This window comes from Lygodium microphyllum, chromosome 17 (assembly GCF_053477565.2).
Source record: "Lygodium microphyllum isolate KBCC chromosome 17, Lygodium_microphyllum_v1.1.10, whole genome shotgun sequence".
NCBI classification, from domain to species: Eukaryota; Viridiplantae; Streptophyta; class Polypodiopsida; order Schizaeales; family Lygodiaceae; genus Lygodium; species Lygodium microphyllum.
In genome coordinates, this window is record NC_141151.1 from 65702647 (window position 1) to 65726661 (window position 24015).

At 38.8% G+C, this 24015-nt stretch overlaps 1 protein-coding gene across 2 annotated transcripts; it reads right to left on the reverse strand.

Annotated features, from left to right (window-relative positions):
• Positions 1 to 827: 827 nt before the first annotated feature.
• Positions 828 to 23404, reverse strand: LOC148021985 (tRNAHis guanylyltransferase). 2 transcript variants are annotated; one of them, XM_087697538.1, is made up of 9 exons: positions 22849 to 23402; positions 19771 to 19886; positions 19560 to 19666; positions 2922 to 3053; positions 2780 to 2824; positions 2495 to 2664; positions 2324 to 2409; positions 1837 to 1944; positions 828 to 1696 (listed from the first exon to the last, which is right to left on the reverse strand). In XM_087697538.1, exons 3-9 carry the CDS (start codon positions 19661 to 19663, stop codon positions 1562 to 1564), a joined length of 780 nt encoding a protein of 259 aa, XP_087553664.1. In that variant the 5' UTR covers positions 19664 to 19666; positions 19771 to 19886; positions 22849 to 23402; the 3' UTR covers positions 828 to 1561. The 2 variants fall into 2 exon arrangements, with proteins under 2 accessions (XP_087553664.1, XP_087553665.1); XM_087697539.1 differs by lacking the exon at positions 828 to 1696 and having other exon boundaries at positions 1834 to 1964; positions 22849 to 23404.
• Positions 23405 to 24015: the final 611 nt, after the last annotated feature.

A 24015-nucleotide genomic window follows, 5' to 3' on the forward strand; every position in this document is an offset into this window, starting at 1 on the left:
TTCCTAGAGCATCGAATTGAGATTGCATTTTTCTAAATATAGTGCCCCCTTATCTCATTTACAACAATCGACTGCTTATTAAGATATATCTTTATCAAAAAATCATACATAAAGTCACCTTCATCCATACGTTTACTCTCTAATTGCTTACATAGACAAGCAACACATTGCATTTCTTCCTTCATAAAAACATGCTAGCATATCCTAGGCCTCTTTAGCTCTTACATGGGTGACTACAAAATCACGATACATTCAACAAATACATGCAATCAAAGAATGAGTCTCATCTCTCTTATCCCACCAAATTCACTTACGAGGAGGTGATGGTGCTCTAATATTAACTAAGGCATAACTAAAGCCTACAACATCCTCAATAACATATGTTCCTACTACACATTTACCTTCTAGAACCACAACATGACATTATTCAATTTCTTAGATAATGTCTATGTCTTTTTGCAATCACCACGACTCATCATATAACCCCACAATGGAGATTTGACTCCATCGAACTTGTCCTCAATATCCAACATAGGGAATACATCCTTATTGCCAACTGTAGCAACTAATTGCATTTAATGCAAAGCTATTTGTATAGAGGAAAGTCTGCAACATGTGTGATATAGCACATCACAACGTAGGCTATCGAAGTCCTTACTTGTAGCAATGATTATTGTTGAAAGTTCTACACAAAAGGACAAACCTACACAATATTGGCAATAATGCAAATGGAGCCTAAATAAATCCGAAGAAAAAGTTTGATGACACCAAGCCCTACGGGCTTGCCCATAATAAAAGCCAACTTGCGAATGCTCATCAAATCTCGTTCCAATCAAAGAGAAACGGAAGGACACCAAGCCCTTTGGGCTTGCCCACAATAGTAGCCAACTTGTTTATGCTCATCAAATCCCGTTCCAATCCAAGAGAAACCGAAGGCCTTTACAACTCTACCGAAGAGGTTGAAGTGCACTGTGATATCAATTGTTGGATTTAGGAGTATAGGAAAACACACAGAAGTTGGAATAGAGGAAAGTGGAGAGTACACAACACAATACAAAGTGTATTGAGGGATATTGAAGTAAAATATCTACAATACTGTGCGTCTTAGAGTGAATACGAAATGCTCAAATTAGCAATTTACTACCAACTCTCAAGGTTTCACCTTCCTTTTAGGCGAGCCCTTCTAGAAGGATAACATAATAAAATGTCTATACCAGTGATTACATGGGTTGTACAATAAGCTTCTTGACAGCCTCTAGAAATCTCCTCGATTCAAGAGCATGGCCTCTTATTACCTTTCATATGACCAAGTCATGGAGGATGACGAGTGTAGCAAACTCTACATACCAACCAGTCACATCATCATGCTCTCCCAAAGCTTTCTCGCCTCTTTCCAAGAAGGTTGGTTGTGTACCCAACTTCACCCAGTAGAAATCAAATCAGGGGTCTTGTTGGATAAAGCAAAGTGCAAAACAAACTTTTGTCATAATTTGAAATATGGAAACTTGAAAGTTCAGTTTCAGCAAAACTGTCATAGAGACGGATGACTAAGTGGGCATAGCTACTGCTGGAAGATATAGGGATTTTCCTTCCAGAATGTATCGCCAATGATGTCACCATGTTCTATTGTTAGTGCAGGTCGACACTTCGGAACTCCATTGCCATCAACAGTTGCTTCCTTAGCATTTCCACCCACCTGTACAAAATGTGCAGAAAAGGATGAATTCCTGTCTTTCCAGCTGATTCAGGCCTAGTATTTATACAATATAAAGCAAACATTTCAGAGACTTGCTTTGTACCCTGTTATGTTATTTAAGTTCTAGGCAATCAAATCACCTTCTTTTTGTAGATATATGAACCCTTCCGGAATATCTCTGGAAGGGCATTATAGTTTATTCCAAATTCTCTGAATAGCATCTCATTCTTGAAGTCAGCTCTAGTCCCCTGTGTGATAATCAGACAACCTGCCCCCAGTATCAGAATACGAACAGCTAATATACAAATTATCATTTTGATTATTCACGCAATGACCAATTGCATCCATGTGTGTGAATACATTGTCAAGAATAGCATGAAACACCTAACATAAATTGCAGCATCAGAATACTCGTGCTATAAAACGTTCATTCACATGAAAGCTTTCTTCTCCATACCAAAAAAGGCAACACAAAGTCCTCTCGTCTCCACAATTCTATGTAAGCTTACATTGTACGAATTTGTGTCTGACCATGCCCATGATATGAAGTATAAACACTAAACCTTGTTGCTTTCTTATTGGCACCTGTGACATGTATTGCATAATTCTTTAGAAGCAGAAACTCACATTCAACTCCCTATTTGCAGTATCTTTACTTTTCCCTGCTTTTATCATGCTCCAAAGACACGTGTTGTACTGATTGTTTATATGGCCTGTTCAAAAGGAGCATGCATTCAGATACCCAGCAGCATTGCCTTTTGAAGAGAAGGAAAGGCTCATATTGCTAGAGGCTATTACAATCGACTTGACGCCATGATAGATAATCCCTCAAAGTCTGTACATCAGGGTAGCATACAGCTCTTCCATCAAATGCTGGAGGATACTCTAGCTTCTTGTCTGGAAAAAATGTGCTCCATTTAAATACATAAGTTGCAGCAAAAAGCGACGCAATAACTGATACGAGTTTGCTGTGAACATCACAAAATTGTATCAGACCCAATGCTTTAGTTATGGATTCATTTTCAATACAGCACAACGAAACATAAGATGATTTCTCATGTCAATGAAACAGCAATTTCATACCTCCCTCGCCTCTTATATAGGTTGCTGCGTTTCTGTATGATGAAACTGGAGATAAAGCAAAGAAGCAAAGCCTGATTTATCTATAGAAATTTGAAGGACTTGGAAGGACATGAATAGCATTAATGGTTAACCAACAGATTACCTGTATTCATCACTTATGCCATATGCGAATACAATATCTGACAAATCTTCCATCACAGCCTTAGCACAATCATTCATCAGATGCAAAGCATTTATATCATTGGGCTTCTCAAAGTTGTGGACATCTGAAAACCTATAAAACAAACTAGAAATCACATATTGCATATACATTCAACTCATTGAGTAAATCAAGCTTTCAATGAGTTCAAAAATGTCACACAAGCTACTCAGAAAATGATCGTGGTTTTTATAGACCACTATGTTCATCAAAATTACAGACAAGCTACAAAACAAAAAAAGTCCTGGTCTTTGTAGGCCACTAGGTCAGGCGTCTCACCTAAATAAAACTTTACTCAACTGGATTAACTTGATCCTATTGAGTTCATGGACATTATCATGGCATTGTTCATTGTCACATGCAACCAGACAAGATAAGAAACTGCGAGTTTGGAATGATTGGTCCTGTAACTGTAGCAATTTTTCAATGTCTATATCCTTCCTCTTTTCATCCACACCTACCTTGCTTCCTCCCAGCTACAGCACTGCACCTATTTGATCCACCCAATCAAATTGTGGCAGTTTTTTGTCAGGCAGGTCTTCCGTGGGTGGCTTGCTTAACAGCTTCCCACAATTGGAGATGCCATGACCAAAGTAGATGTCCCAAGGCTGGGCTAGCAGAAGTAGACCTCAATAGGATCTCCTCTGCCATTGATATTGTGGCAGGTGACATCTTGATTCAACAACATCATACTCTCTACCACCCATAACGTCATGAGTTTGGCCACAAGGCTGCTAAGTGTCCTAGATTCAAATGGAAGGCCACACCTACAAAAGAGCATACCAACATGGCAAGCACTCCATATAACAAGCAAAACAATGAAACAAAATTTGTTGGCGCAAACAATAGCTTGGCCCTCCAGCTCTTGACACGCCCTTGCCACAATAGTAGGCTCCTTTTGTCACTCCCCCCCTCCCTTGTTGGATTGAATGTGCAACTCAATAGGCACGAAGAGGAGTAAGGAGTGAGAGTGTATACATAAGAGTAGTGTGCAAGTGTACCTTCACAATAATGAAGTACAAGATAGTGTGCAAGTGTACCTTCACAATAATGAAGTACAAGATACAACCCTAAGGTCATATAGACCTACACAGTGAAGTGTGTTTGCATGGGGAAAAAACCCCTCCCATGCAAGAGGGTAAAAAGTGCCCGTAGATAGGGTGCATTCACATCAAGACGACTTCAAAGGAAAGTACAAGGTGTATTTAACAAAAGCCCTTGGAGTAAATGATGTGAATGCAAAAAGGATCTTGTAGATCAATCCACAAATGGGAGTAAACCCAAAGCTTTGCCTAAAGCTTCAAACTTTTCTCTAGATAGAGCGTGAAGGGGGTGTGAGCAACAAGAGTGTAGTGTGCAATAGTAGAGAATGTAGAGAGCGCAAAAACGTGCGTAGGATGTGTACTAGTGTGGTACACAAAAAATAAAAGAGTGTATTTATACTTACTTAGGGTACCGTACACTTACACCTGTGAGGGTGCATTCGCATGTACAAGTAAATATATACACGGGAAGCATAACGAAGGGCCTTTACACCCAACAACCTTTCACTTAAAGGTCTAGAGTGAACCTTTAACCAACTCCCACTAGTCGAATGCAATGCTCATGTTGAACCTTTGCAAGACTCTTAGTGAGAACATCTATAGGGTTATCCTGTGTTTTGATCTTAGTCAATGTGACTAGACCATCATCCAAAACATGTCTCATAAAGTGGTACCGCACATCAGTATGTTTAGTACATGTATGAAACATGGCACTCTTAGCCATGCATATAGCACTCTAGCTATCATATCCACGTACATGTGTTTTGGTAGCCAGCCCGGAATCCTTTACCAAACAGCCAAGCCAAATAGCTTCTTTCAAAGCATCAGTGGCTAAAATATATCCAACCTTAGTGGTAGAGAGTGCTACTGTATTTTGCAATCTAGAGTACCATGAAACTGTCCCATCATTCAAGATAAAAATATACCCACTAGTAGACTTGCGAGTATCCAAGTCACCTACCATGTCTGCACCACAATATCCTTGCACATCTAATGTACCCTTTCCATAGCATATACATCTTCTTTGTGTGAAGATGCATTTCACCGCCTCCCAATGCGCTATGCCAGGGTTTGACATAAACATGCTCACGACTCATCCTGCATGGGCAATATCACGTCTAGTGGCAACCATAGCATATATGAATGACCCATAAGCTGAAGCATAGGGAACACCCTTCATAGTACTAGCTGCCTTATCATCTTCTAGGTAATCTGCTTTGCTAAGCTTAGTGTATGGTGGTCATGGTACACCAAGAGGCTTAGCATCAGCCATAGAAAACATGTCAAGTACTTTGCTAATGTACTTTTCTTGTGAGAGAAATAAGAGCTACTGCTCCACATCCTTCATGGAAAAGGGTGAACTCTGCTATCTTTTCAATGCATTAACCTAGCTCCTATGCTTTACCACCAATAAGCATATCATCCACATAAAGCACAAAATTAATAAGGCTTCCATCATCAACCTTCATTGTATATAAGCAGTGATCCGCATTGCTTCTCTTGAACCCAAGAGAATGAAGGCATCAAATTTCTTATACCAATGTCTAAGAGCTTGTTTTAGACCGTACAAGCTTCTCTTAAGCCTATACACCAAATGCTCCTTTCATGGCATTACAAAGCCTTCTAGCTACTTCATGTATAGCTCTTCTTCTAAATCACCATGCAAAAATGAACTTCTAACATCCATTTGATCAAGCTCCACATCCATAGATGCTACAATGGCAAACAATACACAGAGAATGATCATCTTGACAACAAGTGAAAACACTTCCTAAAAGTCAACCCCCTCTTTCTATGTATAACCCTTAGCCACAAGCTTGGCTTTGTATTTGGGTTTGCCATCTACACACTTGATTTTATAGACCCATTTGTTAGGAATGACTTTTCTATCTTTGGGCAATGGGACCAAATCCCAAGTATTATTCTCATACAAAGATTTCATTTATTTCTGCATAGCCAGCTTTAACTCACAAAATTATGCTTCTTTGTACGTGAGAGGCTCACCCTCATTTGTGAGTAAAATGCAATCCAAAGAGAGATCAAACCTTTGTTTAGGTCTTCTAACACGCGTAGACCTCACCCAATGATCTATATTCTCGAGCAATGGATCTACATCCAAAGGAATGTCAATAACCTCATTATTTGGCTGCTAAAGTACATTTTCAGGCTGCAGTAATTCATTTTCAACATTCTGAGTATTCTGTCCGATCCCTTTGCTACCCATTTTCATTTGGCTCAATAATGACATGTTGATCATCAAAACCAACACCAAACAGAGCTGAATTTCCGATGGCTGATGGCTATTCAAGTGGCTGATCATGTTGAAATTTCACTTTCTTCTTGTCTAAGTCACTAGATGTGACATTTTTCAACAGCTTTGATTCACTAAATACCACATCTCGACTGGGAATTACCTTTTTCATGCTTGGAATCCAAACTCTATAACCTATTTCACCTTCATCTCCATAGCCCATGAAGATGCCTCTAATGGATTTCGTGTCAAGTTTGACTCTGCTATCAACATGTACATAACATTCATAGCCAAAGACCCACAAGTGGTCATACGAAGCAAGTTTACGATACCAAATCTCTTCAAGGATTCCACTATCAAGCACACAATGTGGAGATCCCTTGCACATATGCACCACAGTTTTAAGTGCCTCCCCCCAAAGCCTAATTGCGGGAGATTAGTTATGAACAGCATGCACCGAATCTTCTCATATAAATTGCGATTCATCCACTCAGCCACACCATTGGATGACAGATTATCAGCGGTAGTGAGCTTCCATTTAATCCCATTTATATCACAAAACTGATTGAATTCATTTAGTATATACTCTTTCCCATTATCTGTTCTTATGCACCTTAGTTTTAAACCCTTTTCAGTGCTAACAAACACATAAAACTCTCTTAAAAATGTCCAATGCCTCACTTTTCTACTTAAGCAAGTAAACTCATAGCTTTCTAGAGTGGTCATCAATAAAATACAAAATAACGGAAACCACTATGAGTTTTTATTGGCATTGTGCATACACCAAAATCGACTAAATCCAAAATACATATCTTTCTAGAGGCTCCATGAGAGTATAAACTTTTTTTTTAAATTAAATACAATCATCACAAAAGTCAAGCTTTGAATCTTTCACATCAACTCTTCCAAGTGAAGAGAGTGCCTACAAACCCTTTTGACTCATGTGTCCAAGACACTTGTACATAGCTCCATGTGTGACTGCACTTCTACAATTGCAACAAACTTTTACGAAGTGCCTTGTAGTGCAAATAATACAAAATTCATTTTTTACTACCTCCACTAACAAGCATTGATCCTTTCTACACCTTCCATATTCTACCACCAAAAGTAGTGAAATAATCCCTACAGTCTAACTTTCTAACTAAAAGCAAACTCTTCTTGATGTCAAATACATACCTAACATCTTAAAGAATCAATTCCTAGCTGTTTTCAAGAGCCAAGTGTATGATGTCAACTCCCTCTAGATCACATACATAGTTATCCCCTATATAAACTTTCCTAAGGTGACTTGGTGCATAAGAAGAGAAACACTCCAAAGGCGAAAAAACATGAAACGAAGCACCACTCTCAGCAATCCACAATTGTGACAAACCATCATAAGTAAACCACGAGATATCTATCACTTCCTTTTTAGTGGCATACATGTTTTCTATTGTCATAGCATGTGGATCTGAAGATGCAACCAGTAAATCTATAGTATCTTTATTTTCTTCTATCTCTTGAATGACAACCCTAGATACCACATTTTCATTCGTTTCTTTAGGGGTAGAGATGCTATCTTTCTCATTCTTTTTACCTTTTGCATTTATCTACTTTTTACGTTCTTGTTTTTTTTTAAATACCTGCGATCAAACTTTTTATGCCATTTGCGTCCACACTAGTAGAAAGTGACATTTTGCTTCTTTTCCTTGCTTTTGCAACAATTTTTGTGTTTATTTGCAGCATTTGACTTCTTTTCAATCCTTCCTCTTACATAATAGATTGATCCACTGTTGCCTCCACTTGCCTTGCATCTAATCTCCTCATTGAGAATAGAACCATACATGCCATCAAAAGTCAAGTTAGGGTTGTTGCTCAAAGAGACAACCAATGCTTCTCATGAATCTGGTAAAGTCATGAGCAAAAAGATAGCCTTCAACTTGGGATCAGAAGGCTGCAAGTCTACATCCTATAACTGACTCAAATCCCAGTAAATGCATTCAAATGCTCTGAGGCAAGCTTGGATTCATTAAGCTCCAAGTTAACCAACTTCCGCATGAGATGGACCTGATGACAGGAGTCATATTCCCATATGATTTCTCATATGAAGCTTTGAGTTTCACCCAAGCTTCACGTACAGTGGAGAGTCCCTTGTTATCAACCAAGATATCGTCTGTGACTACCATCTTGATGTAAGCAATAGCCTTCTTATTCATCTTAGCCCATTCCTCGTTTGACAAAGCAACAAGCTTTTCTTGTTCCAAAGTATTATTACAATCCTTTAGAAACAGAATACCATGCAAACCATCTTTCCAAAGATCAAAGCTCTTGCCATAAAATTTCCGAATCTTGAAAAGATTCTGTGTTAGAAGTGGATGCACTACCAGCCATTTTCAGCAATAAATTTCTGCAATAAAGTGCTGAATACTATCAGCCAATAGCAAGGTTGCTGAATATAACAGCAAGTACACAAATGCACTTCCAAAGGTGCTCAAGAAGTAGATAATTTGCTGCAATTTCAGTCCAAATAGGCTGATTACAAAATATACAAGCACAGAATGTAATATGTATGCATAAAACAAAAGTCCCACTTCAACAGTACATCATTGTGATGCCTATATGTAACAACCTTAGTGCTGTATATACCACTTTTTCACTACACAATGTGCATTCGGCAATACATGTACTAAAGGAAGCTGCCTTTTGACAACATTTGATACCTCCCAAGTAAGAATTTCTCCCACTCAACAATGAATCTGCTGTTATTTCATTGTGAAAGCATGAATTAGTGCAAAATACATCACCGATGTGAACAGCCCCAAAATTTCTCTGACAAATCTGCCCCAATTGTATTAATACATGTTCTCAAATGCCAAACAAGGGCAAGTGTTGCAGAAATTTAACAATTTCTGCAAAAGCCCCAAATTTCTCAGGACCAGACGTGCACCAATGTCAGTCAATTCAACTCAGCTGAGCAAAATTTCACTGATACATGAAAAGCCCCAAGTGTTCAAAAGCCAATGTGTACAATGTCTGCAAGTTTTGGGTAAAATGTCAATGCACAAGCATTCACTGTGCAAAATCAGAGCAAATCCCAAAAGGACTGACTGCTGTAGTGTCCAGAGATTGCTCCAGATTCAATGAATGTCAATCCAGAACTGACAGCAGGACTGCCACATCACCACAAAGGAGCCTGACAGTTGTCGCACTGTTCCAAAAGGTACTGCCAGTTGTTGTCTATCTGATTTTAGGGTTTCAGACTGTCTGTTTGAGCAAAAACAACCTCCGCCTGCCTGCCAGAGCAAAAAATGACAGACGCCTGTACCAAATTTAGGGTTTCTGGCCTGTCTATTAACAGTGCAGCACACACGTGACCCAAAAAGTGACAACGTGATGATTTTCTCATGCCGAATGAGTTGGATCTGACTCGCACAGACTCCAGGAAGCACACATGCCTTGACCGAAGCTCTGATACCAATTTGAAGGGGGTGTCACAGCAGGAGTAGAGAGTGCATAGAGAGCAAAAACATGAGTAGGGTGTGTACCAATGTAGTACACACAGAGAATAAAAGAATGTATTTATACTTAGGGTAGGGTACACTTACACCCGTAAGGGTGCGCTCACATGTACTAGTAAATATATACACGAGAAGCATAACAAAGGGCCTTTAGACCCAACAAAGCCTTGGTAAACATGTTTGCTACATTGTCCTATGTAGGCACATTGACCAAACCAATCCCCCTTGCATGGAGGGCCTCTCTAACATAGTGATAATGCACCTCAATGTGATTTGTTCATACATGAAATACAAAATTTTGAGCAACTACCCATGTGCTCTAGTTGTTAGTGTAGATACACGTAGCTAACAGAAGTGCAATATGTAGGTCTAATAAAAGCTGTTCAGCCACACACACTCAATTGTAGTATTAAAAGTTCCCCAAAATTCAGCTTCACAGCTCAAAGTGGCCATTGTAGGTTGCTTCTTCCTAAGCCAAGAGATACAAGTCAAGTAAGAAATAGTTTTCACTAGTGGACACTCGTGCCAAAACATCTTACCCAGTTATTATTTGTAAACGCATGCAAGGAAATAGAGGTGCTACAAGGGTAAAACAACCCCAAAGTCTATGTGTCTTTTACATATTAGGATTCAAAAGACACACTTAATTGCTTGCCAATGCCGTTGTCTTTTGTATTCTTCAAAGTTGTTAGAAAAAGTCTAGTAGTCAAGAGCCAAGTTATTTGAGCCATTGCTATCCTCGGTCACCGCTCATGATAAATCTTTTTTGGTGCCCCCGTTGAGGAGCGTCAATAGAGGTTTGGTGTTATTACTTTGAAACCGACCTTCCTTCTCAGATAGGGTGGTAAATTACTTGATTAAGCACTAATTACAGCAAGCATAGAATTATCATAAACTGAAAATGCACACTATACCACTTTAGTCTTGGATATTGGACACCCAGTAGGCCCCAAAACTGGCGCCCCTTGTGATATTTCTTTATCTTATATAATATATTGCAAATGGAAGGAGTACAACTAAGATCCTCTGATATCCTCCGCTAATCCAAGTGCCTCTTGTTGTCAAAACTAACCAACAAGGCTCCGAACCAATTTGCCCCTTGGTTTGCTTGGAAATCGGCCTTCACCTTGCTCCTTGAAAGACAGATTCAACCCCGAATCTGATATTGGTTAGCTGGCCTCTTGAATCTCCCTGATAGTCATCAATTTCAACTGTTGGAATTCGAGTCCTAGGCCCTCAATTTTGAGAATGTATTCCCAAGGCAATTGTCAAAATCCTAATTTGTGTTGTGAATTAGGGTTTACAACAGAGATTGAGTGAAATCTCTTCCTCTGATAGCTCAAACTGCTAGAAAATGCTGAGGTAGCTTGAGAGATGACTAGGGGATGAGAGAGAATGCTGTAGAGAGAAATATCACAGTTTCATCACGAGAAACACTAAAAAGCTATTGCTGCCCTGCTCAAACAGCCATGGAAGCTATCACCTACAACTAAGGACCACCAAAAAGATTATTGCCTCGTCCTATCTGCTGCCATCTACACCAATAGGACCTTGGGTTGTTGCCACGTGCTCCTGGAGGGCTCCAATCTACTGTCATATGTTGTAAGACTGATCCCTCTTGACTCCAAATCACATCAACCTCTCCTTGCTCTCTAACAACCTCCTCCTCTCACAGAATGGCTTGAATAGACTTCCACCAGCCCCTAAAAACGTTTTTTCACTTGTATGGTCAAGTTTTACCAAGTGGAAACCTTCTAATCTCTTTTTCCAACATTATCCAACTTATTAAATTAAGTTTCAGAATATTGATTCTGAAAATTAATTTAATAATTATTCTAGTACTCAAAAAATTAATTTCACTAGCCAATAATTAAATTGACTAGGCCAACTTGTCTTCCAAGTATCCTTGAGCAGTTATTAACCCTTAGACCGCCGGCATTTATTAATTAATTAATGCCTAGTCTCTAATGTCACCATTGACATTAGTGGCAAATAAATTGGTCTAAGCCAAAATCTGACACCGAGTACCACCTAGTACCTGTCAGGCATAACTTATTATAACTTTTTTCTTTGACATCCACTGCATTCTTGGGATCCTTGGCTTATTACCATGAAATAATTGCCATATGCATCACATGTGCTAAACAACCTTGCACATTTGATTAATAGCTTAATCAAATGTTATCAGCAAGATTATAGCATCTTAAAATTTCACATTCTTGTGACCACTTGGCAGTTTTGTTGATCATAGGGATGGCAACTTTCTATGGGAGATTGGATGAAGATGTTAATGCTTGGGTTGATTATGTGTAGCAACATGTGCCAATGCTTTATATTATGGATGATGAGGATATAATGGGTTTTGCTTTGCAAGGATTTAAAGACTGCCTTGGAAGTTATCAATTGTGTACTGGATGACATTGTTAGCAATTGGAAAAGCCTCTCATTGTTTATACAGAACTTCTTCTTTGTTTTATCCTGCAGTTTCTGGTATAAGTAATAAGACATACAAACAGTTTCAGAGATTGTAGTACCTTCGACTCAATGACATTAGAGAGATGGGATGCTATTATGAGGATTACATGGATGTATTGGATCCGATTTGGTAAAAGGTTCTGATTTGGTATATGGGGTATTTTAAAAAAGCAGTATTCAATATGTTAAAGAGAAGACACTCATGTATGAGAATAAGCCTACTTCTGCCTACCCACCTCTTCCCCCTCCTTCTTACTGTTATCAAACACTCTCACCTCCACCATCATCTTACTCCACCCACCTGACACCTCATGGTTCTAGCTCATCTTCTGCCAAGAATGCATTTAATGACAAGACTCGTTTTAAAGGGTCAAACTTTACTACTTGGTCGAATTTGATGAGACATGTCCTTGATTCACAGAACCTATGGGATCTAGTGCAGGGATTGGAACCCCAACACGATCCCACATTTGTTCCATACAAGGTCGTCCGCTCATGGAAGACTAGGAATGCCTCCGCTATTGTCGAGCTGATGCAGGGCTTATTGCCAGAGTTTCATTCTCAACTTTAGCATTTTGACTTAGCGTCAGAGCGATGGACACACTTGACTGACTGTGCTGATGTTGATATGGACTCCTTGGTTTGTGAGGAGGATCTTGTTGTTTCTTTTGAATTTGGTGATATATTGAGAGAGTGTTAGTCATCATGATGAAGATATGCATGATGATTGTGGTGACATTTCTTGTGTTGATGATAATGAGTTAGTTTTAGAGATGGTTGATGAAGATTATGTGTTAGAAGAAAGTAGACTAGAGCACTTGACCTGTATGCCAAAGAATCAGGGAACTCTTGATGAGTACCCCTTGGAGTTGAATGATACTTTTTGTGTAGAAAATATGTTTTTGAATAGTTTGGAAAGTGGTGATAATGATGTAGAGCATATTGTGTGCCAAGAGCTTAAGCAAAGTGATGAGCATGGAGCAGAATTTCCAATTATTATCTTTTCCTCTACTCTTGATGAAGACTATTTCTGTGACTTATATTTTCAATGTTTGTTTTCCGACAACAATGGTAAATAAGTTGTCCTGGGTATTTCTTTTGAAGCCTCTCATCTACAAGAGGATGTTTTGAAGGATGTTGGTACTATGCTTGTGTTGGAAAAGACAACACATGATGTGTCTATGAAAGAGGACCAAGGTGTGCTGGTAGAGGAGGCTATTTCTAGTTGTTGGCAAAGTATTTGTTGGATGTATGCAGTAATGTGTAGTGTTCAAGGTTACATGATGAAGCCAGTGGAATAACTACATGATGTGGAAGTTGAATGGGATTTGAAGTGTGGTTAAATCTATTGCTTATTGATATATATATACCTACAGGGATGCAAAAGCTTGTTTAGAACTTTTTGGTTTTCTTACTTGGATATATACAAGTTCTCACAAGACTTGCAAGTTTTGGAAAAGTTATGAGGGAGTATCGAGACAAGTATTGGAGTCAACAAGATAATGAAGCAATTTTTGCGGACATGTTTTTAACGGAGCATAGTACTTGGGATAGCAAGTTGGAATCTTCATATGCTTATGAGTTATATGCTTCTTCAATGCTTTCTTCAAGTCTGGAGAAGTATCTTGTATGGGATGATGAGGATGTCATCTATGTTTTTGATCCAGGAGTTAACTCAATATACTTTACAGAGAAGCTTGATGAGAGCAGAATTATCTTTGTGTTCAGTACAAGTATTCAAAAGAATTTCCTTATTCGTCAACACAATGAGAATGGGTTTATTTTTATCTTTGATCTAGATGAACCACTACACATGAATGTTTGCAAACTCCAAGGAGGGCTAAATATGTCATACATTTTTGCGAAAACTCTATCCACCTTAAACAAATTAGAAAATTTCCCCTAGTAAATGATGTTATTGTGCATTGGTATGGTTAAAGAGCTTTAGTAAGCACGAGAATAATTTTAAAATATGGTGTAGGGCAAGAAGTGAATTTTGAAGGGATGGTTATGACAAAGATATATACTAACATCTCAAATGAAGTTGATCACAAGTGTGTGCCCAAAGACATTAGTCATTGTGTTTTGAAACAAAAGTCACAATTAAAGATAGTTTGTGATGTTTGGGAAGAAAACGTTAAAACAAGTGCATGTGAAATAGCTTAGCTTTTGGAAAGGCTAAGGTTAGTGACCTTTACCTTAAAAGAAATAAGGTAAAAATGAAAAAGTGAGTGAAGAGGACATATATAGAAAACTACTCAACCTGTATGAGGGGGGGGAGGATACTTGGAACTTCTGTGCCTATCTATGACTGTCCTAGGTGTTAGAATTTACCAATTCTATGGGCAACACCCAATGTTTTAGTATTTAGTTTTTTTTCAGTTCTTAGCGTGAACACAACTATATCTTTACATCTGGCTCAATAATGATACGCTGATTGTCATAATCAGCATCAAAAGGAGCTGAATTTTCAGTAGCTGATGGTTGGTCAAGTAACTGATCATGCTGAAATTTAACTTTCTTTTTGTCTGAGTCATTAGATACGACATTTTTCAGCAGCTTTGACTCATTGAATACCACATCCCGACTGTGTAGCACCTTTTTTATGCTTGGAACCCAAACTCGATAAGCCTATTTCACCTTCATCTCCATAACCCATGAAGATGCCTCTATGAGATTTCATGTCAAGTTTGGTTCTGCTATCAATAGGTACATGTACATAGCATTCGCAGTCAAAGACTCTTAAGTAGTTATATGAAGCAGGTTTGCCAGACCAAACCTCTTCAAGGATGCCACTTTCAAGTGGACAATGTGGAGATCGGTTGCAAATATGCACCGCGATTTTAAGTGCCTCTCTCCAAAACGATTGCAAGAGATTAGCTGTGGACAGCATGCACCGAAATAACGTGCGATTCATTCGCTCAGCCACACCATTAGATGATGGATTGTAAGGAGCTGTAAGCTCTCATTTAATCCCATTGACATCACAAAACTTATTGAATTCTTTAGATACATACTCTCCCTCATTATCTATTCTTATGCATTTTAACTTTAAGAATTTTTCAGTATTAACCAATGCATAAAACCTTTTAAAAGCATCCAATGCCTCACTTTTCCGCTTAAGAAAGTAGACCCATAGCTTCCTAGAATGGTCATCATTAAAAGACACAAAATAACGGAAACCACTATGAGTTTTTATTGGCATGGTACAAACATCAAAATGGACTAAATCCAAGATACATGCCTTCCGAGCTTTGAACTTTTCACATCAACTCTTCCAAGTAAAGAGAGTGTCTATCTGCAAACCCTTTTGGCTCATATGTCCAAGATGCTTGTGCCATAACTCCATGTGTGACTGTACTTCAACAATTGCAACAAACTTTCCAAGAAGTGCCTTGCAATAGAGATAATACACAATCCCCTTTTTACCACCTCTAGTGACTAGCATAGATCATTTCTGTATTTTCCACATACCACCACCAAAAGTAGTGAAGTAACCTTTGTTGTCTAGCTGCCCAACAGAAAGCAAGCTCTTATTGATGCCATGAACATACCTAACATCATGAAGAATCAATTCCTAACCATTTTCTAGAGCCAGGTATATGGTGCCCATTCCTTTAATATCACATGCATGATTATTGCGAAGGTAGCATTTTCCAAGTTTACCTTCTGCATAAGTAGAAAAACACTCCAAAGATGGAGTTACATGAAAAGAAACACCGTTGTCAACAATCCACAATTGTGACAAACAATCATGAGCTGACAACAAACCATCTATCACATCTGCTTTAGTAATATACATGTCATCCACTGTCATAGCAAGCGGATCTAAAAATGCAACTAGCAAATCAGCATCTTTATCATCTTCTATTTCCTCAATAACAACACTAGATACCACATTTACTTTTTCTATCTCTTTAGGGATAGAGCTGCTATCCTTGTCTTTTTTTTGCCTTTTGCATTAGCCTACTTCTTACATTCTTGTTCCTTTTTAAAGTATCTGTAATCAGGCTTTTTATGCCCGTTGTGACCACATTGATAACAAGTTACATCTTGATGTTTTTCCTTGCTTTTGCTGCGATTTTTGTTTTTATTGCAGCATTATATCTTTTTTCAGTTCTTCCTCTTACATTGTAGACTAATCCACTGTTTTCCCCACTTGCCTTGCGTCTAATCTCTTCATTCAGAATAGAACCACGCACACCATCAAATGTCAAGTTGGGGTTATTGCTCAATGACACAACCAATGCTTCCCATAAATCGGACAAGGTCATGAGTAAGAAGATAGCCCTCAATTTAGGATCAAAAGCTGGCAAACTTACATCCTATAACTAACTCAAAATACCTGTGAAAGCATTCAAATGCTCTGAGGCAGATTTGGACTCATCAAGCTTCAAGTTGACCAACTTCCGTATAAGATATACTTGATTGACACGAGTTCTATTCTCATAAGTCATGAGATGTACCTGATTGACAGGAGTTATATCTCATAAGTAGCCTTGAGTTTCTTCCAAACTACATAGGCAATATCAAGCCCCTTTATATCAACCAAGCTATCATCTGTGATGGCCATTTTAATGTAAGTAATGGCCTTTTTATTCATTTTAGCCCAATCCTCATCTCACAAAGCAACAAGCTATGTTCTTCTAAAGCATCATCACAATCCTTTAGAAAGAGTATATCTTAAATACAATCTTTCCAAATATCAAAACCATTTCCGTCAAATTTACAGATCTCAAAGAGATCCTTTGTATTAGATGCAGATGCACTGCCAGCCATCTTCAGCAATACACAACTACAATAAAGGATTGAATGCTTTCAGCCCAATAGCAAGGTTTCTGAATTGTAACAGCAAGTACACACTCTTCTACTTCCAAGGTGTCCAAGAAGCAGATGTTTAACAGTAAATTTCAGTCTCGAGTATTGATTACAACATATGCACAAATCAAAACTGATACATTTGCATTAAGGATAGCTCCCACTTCAGTAGTACATCACCAAAATTCCCAAATGCAATGACCCAAATGCTGTATTTACCACTATTTCACTGCATAATGAGTATTTTGATTGTTGACTTGCCTGTCCCATCTGCCGCCTGGCCCCGTCGGCCCGTCACGCGTTGCCCATGTGACATCACGTTCAGGTCACATCCGTCTGGCTGCATGCAGATCCTGTCACGCTGGTCCTAATTGTGTGCTAGTCTTGAAAACCCGTGAGTCACCTAAGCTAGACTATGGTCGCCTATCACCTGTCATGCAATTTGCCTAACCTATCATCTGCCTTTGCCACTTGTCGACTACGCCTGTTACCTGCTCACCGCAGCACGCCAATCTATTATGTCTGCAGCAGGTGTTATCACAGATGTCGCCTATTGATCCCAATGATGACGACTGCAATGTCTGTAGTGACTACTAGCTTGCACCTTCGTGCTCTGATACTAGTTTGCAAAGGCGAAGCAGAAGTAGATAGAGAACGAGAGCTGAGAGCAAGCACAGTAATCAAGGAGTTTGATGACTCAAAGCTGAATAGTGTTTGGCAGGGATAGTGTGAGAGTGAGTCATCGGATAGGTGTGTACCAGTGGTACACACAAAGAATAAAAGAATGTATTTATACTTAGGGTATGGTACACTTACACCCATTAGGGTGGGTTCACATGTGTGAAGTAAAATATATACGGGAGAACACATAAAGAGCCTTTACACCCAACAACATCAACCACATAAGGGTTAGGTGGAAAAAAACATGTTTTATGAGTGTCTCAAAAGGATATTGTCACCAAGTGATACAACATGAAAATGAAGACAAATGCACATGACCATTCAAGTCATAGAGTATTTTTCTAACTTCCTATTCCAGTCCCATTTGGTCCCCATACCGTCCCAATGTTAGAGCCCCCTCTCATGGTGACATGGGATGGCAGTTCCTATATCCATCACATGTCCCTTATGATTCAAGATACAACAAAAAGAGAGGAATGCTACCATGGCAACCATGAATGTGATTTGCTAGCGTTGAAACGTAAAACACATAAAATGCTTCACTCAAACTCGAAATACCCTAAGTGAAATGGTTATTGAAACATGATATTTAAATAGAATTTATTTGCTTCTATTGGCCTTTTTTTTGGAGGTGGGGGGGGGCAGCCATTTTGCACACTCTTTTATCTAGGATACCATCCTTATTAATCTTGTGTACAAGAAAAAATACATCATTTGTTGACATGAAAGGATTTGCATGTTGTAAATGTGTAAGTTGGAAACTCATTGTTTATAAAGAAAACTACATCATATGTATTATTCAAAAGTGAAATGTTGGGGGATGAAACACAATGTTCTAGGGATGAAACATTTCACAATTACCTTGGATGCTACTATAATGTCTTTCGTCGAGGGTAATAACACAGAGAACAAAGTGGCATGGTGTCATGTTTCTATGGAGACTAGTAATGGGTTGCATCCTTTTATGGTATCTCTATCACAATCAAAGGCCTTGTGGAATGGGACACATACTTACCCAAGTCTCCAAAGCTTGATCCATTGTCACCTTAGGGCTTTTAATGAGACCTAGGTTGCTAGATGTTTGTATTGGTATCTAATAGTTCAATGGCATGGACTCTATAGAGATAGTGTTGTTAGTCCCCTTGGCAAGTACTCCTTGACACCTTGTCTCTACAATGATAGAAAGGATGAGGGGGAGTGAACCATCTTGAGCACCAAGAACAATGCACTAATGGATACATATACAAGGGCCTCCATACATAGAAAAGCAATGGACCACATATGAGCTGATAGTGCAAGGCATAGGTGGGCTCGCGATTAAAGATGCTTTGGAATCTCAAAGATTCCAAGATGTGCATCCTGAGAAGCCTACTACTCTTTCTTGTGTATCACTGTGTATTGTGAATTGCAATGAGCTATGGCGGACTTTTTTTTTTTTTTTGCTCTCTTTGTATTAAGTAAAATCAGCAATAGCATTATGCTCCAATGCAAGTATTCTATGCATTTTGTTTTTGGATATTACTACCATCACTAAACGCAATTCAAGAATATAATGATTTCCGCTTGCTTTCTACCTAGTGTTCACTAAAAAATGAAGGCTAAGGTAAAATGAACAGTGAAATTTTCAAAAAGACGTTCAAATTTTGAAGAAGAAGATTTAAAACCTTGAACTCGACAAACATTTTTAGTTATAGAAATGGCAAAATCCATGTAATATGATTCTGAAACCTATTTTGCTTGAACGTTGTTTCTACTTGTTGTGTGATTCACTCAAAATAAACCTTCTTTGTGCACCATTCTTGTGGGGCGAAGTTACCTGTGGAAAGAACGGCCATCAATTCTGATTACAATCCAGGTAGAAGGAAGCAATCGATCTTCTAGCTCAAAGGATTTGACATATTCGTATTTGCTGTTGGCCATGTCCTGCAAACAAAGAAGAAATACGAAACACAAGGAACGTAGTGTTCAAAATTGCATCTTTCAAGAACCAGAAACCTGCTGGAGCTCGAAGGCCACAAACACCATACTAGATCATCGTTGCTCTACATAAACACAGTATTCGAGTTCCCCAGATGTTGAAGAAGACGGGGGGGAGCACGCACTTCAGAACCTCAGTAGCTCCATTCATTTAATGTAAAGTGGACTGCAAAAATTCCAACAAAACCTTCAAAATTCAAAAAACAAGGTTTAAAACCTTCAACCATTAAATAACTTCAGTTATAAAAATGGCAAATACATGTAATTTGATGCAAAGAGGTTCTTGTATCTGCTGCCAAAAATGTTTTCCATGAACACTGATCAACACAAAAACCAGGAGGAATTTGGACTGGATCCAAGATGCTAATTTTTATGTTACACATGCAGCTTAGAAATGGTTTTGATTGTTTTCTCTCTTTTTTATTTATTCAAATAAAAGGCTTCTAAATTTCAACAAGCATGTAAACACGCACATCTTAAAAATGGTTTTGGTTTTTTTTCTCCCTTTTTTTTCATTTTTTGAAATACACAACTAATGTGTAAAAAAATGAAAATTCTAAATGCTAATAATAGCTTGAAAAAGCAATAAATGTGTAAAATCAAAACTCTGAATGGTATTGAAAAAGGAAACAAAAATGTTCAAAGTTGATTCAAACATTGATGATTTGAAGGTGAATTCTAAGTCTCATCAAAAGGACCAGCCTTGAAATGTTGCTCTCAGCTGAGCAACATAATAGGTGGTAAAGAGAAGGAATCCTAGAAAAGTCTTAAAGCCTTTCACGAATTAATTGATGTCAATCCACATTTGGGATTCACATGGTCCAATAATCAGAAGTCCCCATATCTCAGGATGGCTAGACTAGAGAAATGTTATATCTCCTCAGGGCTATTGGCATCTTACATGAATTGCCATCAAAAGGTACTCCATACAATAGACCTTTTTACCACAAGCCAATCCTTATAACCCTCTCTCACGAATCAATCTCTTCACCTAGGGCAAGTTGGTTTCATGAAAATCCCACTCTTTTCAAATTTAAGCTCATATGGCAAGGCCTTAAATAGATATGGGATTCTCACTTGGAAGCCCCTCCAAAGCTTGGGTTGCAGCTATCAAAGAATCTCAGTAATTTCTTAGCAAAGCTCAACATACACTAACAAAAGTTAGACATGAACCCAGAGCTAGAACTTATCAATGTATCAATTTATTAGAAAAAAGAATTGATGAAGGAGAAACCCTCCTTTAGCCTCAGCTTCTACCTACAAAAACCATGCTTAGGAAGGAAGAAATGATTGAAAGCAGCAGTTTACAACTATACTTTTGAGAATGTTGGTCGGCCGAAGGGAACAAAGAAAATTGTAAAAAGTACTTGAGCAAAAGCAAGTCAGAGATAAGGTCCCTCTCCTCTAAAAGATGGATTGCTCCTTAGCATTAAATCAAGAGGACAACCTAGCTATGGCCTATGACCACTTCTATGGAATTTTTAGCAAGACCAAAGTGTCTACCAACTAACAGACAACTGCAAAAGCCCAGATCTCTAGATGTCAAAAGGAAGCTATTCCATTAGAAATAATCCCTCTACTGGATGTTGATCTCTCTCCCTTAGAACTTGCTAACACCATAAACTCATTGGCTAGAGGCAAATCCCGAGGACTAGATGGTCTACCAAAAGAGTTCTACCAACATTACAAAGAACTCCTTTTGGATCCCTTAATAGCATTATGGAAAGAAGTTGTTCACTATGGAGTGCTTCCATCCATGATCAATGAAGGTGTAGTGAGATTAATCCATAAAAGGGATGCAAAGGAACTGTTAGGAAACTAGAGATAGATCACTTATCTCACATCTACATATGGAATATTTGTGAAAACCTTAGCTGGGAGACTTGCAAGCCATTTGAATAAGTGGGTACCAAAGAACAAAAAGGTTTTATACAAGGGAGATACATCTTGGATGCCATTATTAGTCTTTGTGAGGGGCTTGATTATGCCCAAAGAAATAATTAGGATTTCGTCTTCCTTGAAGTAAAATTTGGCAAAGCCTATAACCGATTGGAATGGGACTTCATGCTTCGATCTCTCTTAGATATGGGCTTGGGTAGACAATTCATTGATTTTGTTTCAATGTTGTTTGGAAATGCCTCCACTAAAATTGCAATCAATGGGGAATTAACTGACTCTCTCCCATTAAGGAGATCCATTAGACAATGGATCAGGGATGTCTATTGGTCCCTTTCTATTTGCCATTGCTGTGAATGGGCTAGGGTGGCTTATTGAAGACCAAGTTTGGAAAGGGAAAATCAAGGGTTTATACCTTCCTAACAACAAATATATGATTATTAACCTATTTGCAAACAAGACTATTGCTACCCTCAACAATGATCCAAAACCAATTTCAACCTTTTGGGAATATTTAGAGACCTTCTATCTATTCCTAAAGGTAAGGTTTTTATGCTTTTGGGCATTCCCATGGGTTTTGGGGTTTCCCTAATGCAGAGGTGGCAATGGGTTATTGACAAAATCAAGAAGAAACTTGAAAGGTGGGTAGGATTCCAACAAGGCCTAGCACCTAAATGTGTGCTCCTAAATCATACCCTTATCCGCACTTGTGTTTATTTCCTTGATGAACTCCGGCTCCCTATTTTACCTTAAACTGAGCTCTACTCGTTCATCTAGTTCTGGAGCTCTCTCTCTCTTTGCTTATAACTTGAGATTGACCTGACCAAAAGTGTCGACATCGGATCCAATAAAAGCCTGGGGTTAAGAAGAGTGTGGACTTGTGTGATTGTCGCAACTACTATGGTTCACCACAAAATCTTGAGAAAATGTGGTTTAAAATGCCACTCTTTGGTAACCTGTTTAGGAAAAGAAATTGGAAACAGCCTGTTCCTTGCTTAAGATGTGCACAGAAGAAATAATAGAATGGATTTTTTCACTTCAAATGACGCATTCCACGGTTTAAATACTTGATATATTGGCAGGCAAATCATCAAATAGACATTGAATACCTAGCTATTACATACATACTGCCGGCGAGCTACTGAGATGAGATCTCCTCGCCATGAATGCGGCATTAGATCGAATGCACTGAACATGTGGTGGAAACACACAAAAACCGTGGCGGGGCATACCTGGCCAGGAGTCAAGGGCCCACGTTCCACCATTGCTGGATACTGGACAGAGGGTCAGCAGCACATGAGGCAATGCTGGGGCGGAAGGAAAAATGGCTGAGCGGGTTGGAGCTCCTCCTCCCTGCCGGCCCTGCCTGAAGAAGAATCTGTGTACAGGAAACCTCTTCTTGGGTAGAAAGAAAAGGAAGATGCTCTAGTTGAGGGGGGGAAGACCAACTCTTGCAGGAGAGTATGGTCAATGCGGGGGCAGCTCGGGATTATCAATTGACGAAGAAGAAGAGAGTCAATCTCCCCTCTGCCTCTCTGGGGATGGTGTGTTCTGCCCACAGGTCGTCGTCCTGTCTTGCCGTCTATAGATCGTTGTCAAATACAACCATCCACTAGAGCAAACATGCCACTCCACCTTCTCCTCCAGGCTCCTTCCCCTTTTTCTTCTTCTTCTTCTCCTTGGCTCGCCTTACGGCAGACGGCCTCTCTCTCCCGACAGCTAGGCTCGCTTATGACCAATAGGGTATTGATCGTGCACACATGGAACGCTAGACTACCTTGGGGCGATCGCTGCTCGGAAGCAACTTTGTTCAACAATCCATTTCTCTTTTTTTTTTCTTTTTTTTCACCCTTTTTTTCTCTCAATTTTTTATATTTAATTTTTTTTCTCTCTCTCGATCTTCTATTTTAGTTTATTTTTTTCTTTTCTTGGTGCTCTCTTTTCTTTTCTTCTCTCTTTCTATCTCCCCTTTCTCTCCTCTCTTTTCTTTTTCTCTTCCTCTCCTTTTTTTATTTTTTTCTCTCTCTCAAATTTTATATTTTCTCTCTCTATGATTCTCTCTCTCTCTCTAAGCCCCACCGTTTCTTCTCTTTGCTCTTTTCTTCTTCTCTCTCTCTCCTTTATTTTTTCTTCTCTCTCCCCCGTCTTCTCTCTGCGCTTTTCTTCTCTCTCTCTCTCTCTCTCTCTCTCTCTGCCTTCTTTTGTTCTTATGTGGGGTAATCTAGAAACTTAGGGCATGCATCTTCACTTGTAATGAGGTTCCATATACCTTTCCCCATCAGAAAATTCTTCATGCAGTAGGACCATACACTAAAGTTATCTTTAATCAACTTGTCACTAACAATTTGAGTAATCTATGCCATTTTTGACATTATGATAATTGCAACTTCTAAAAAACT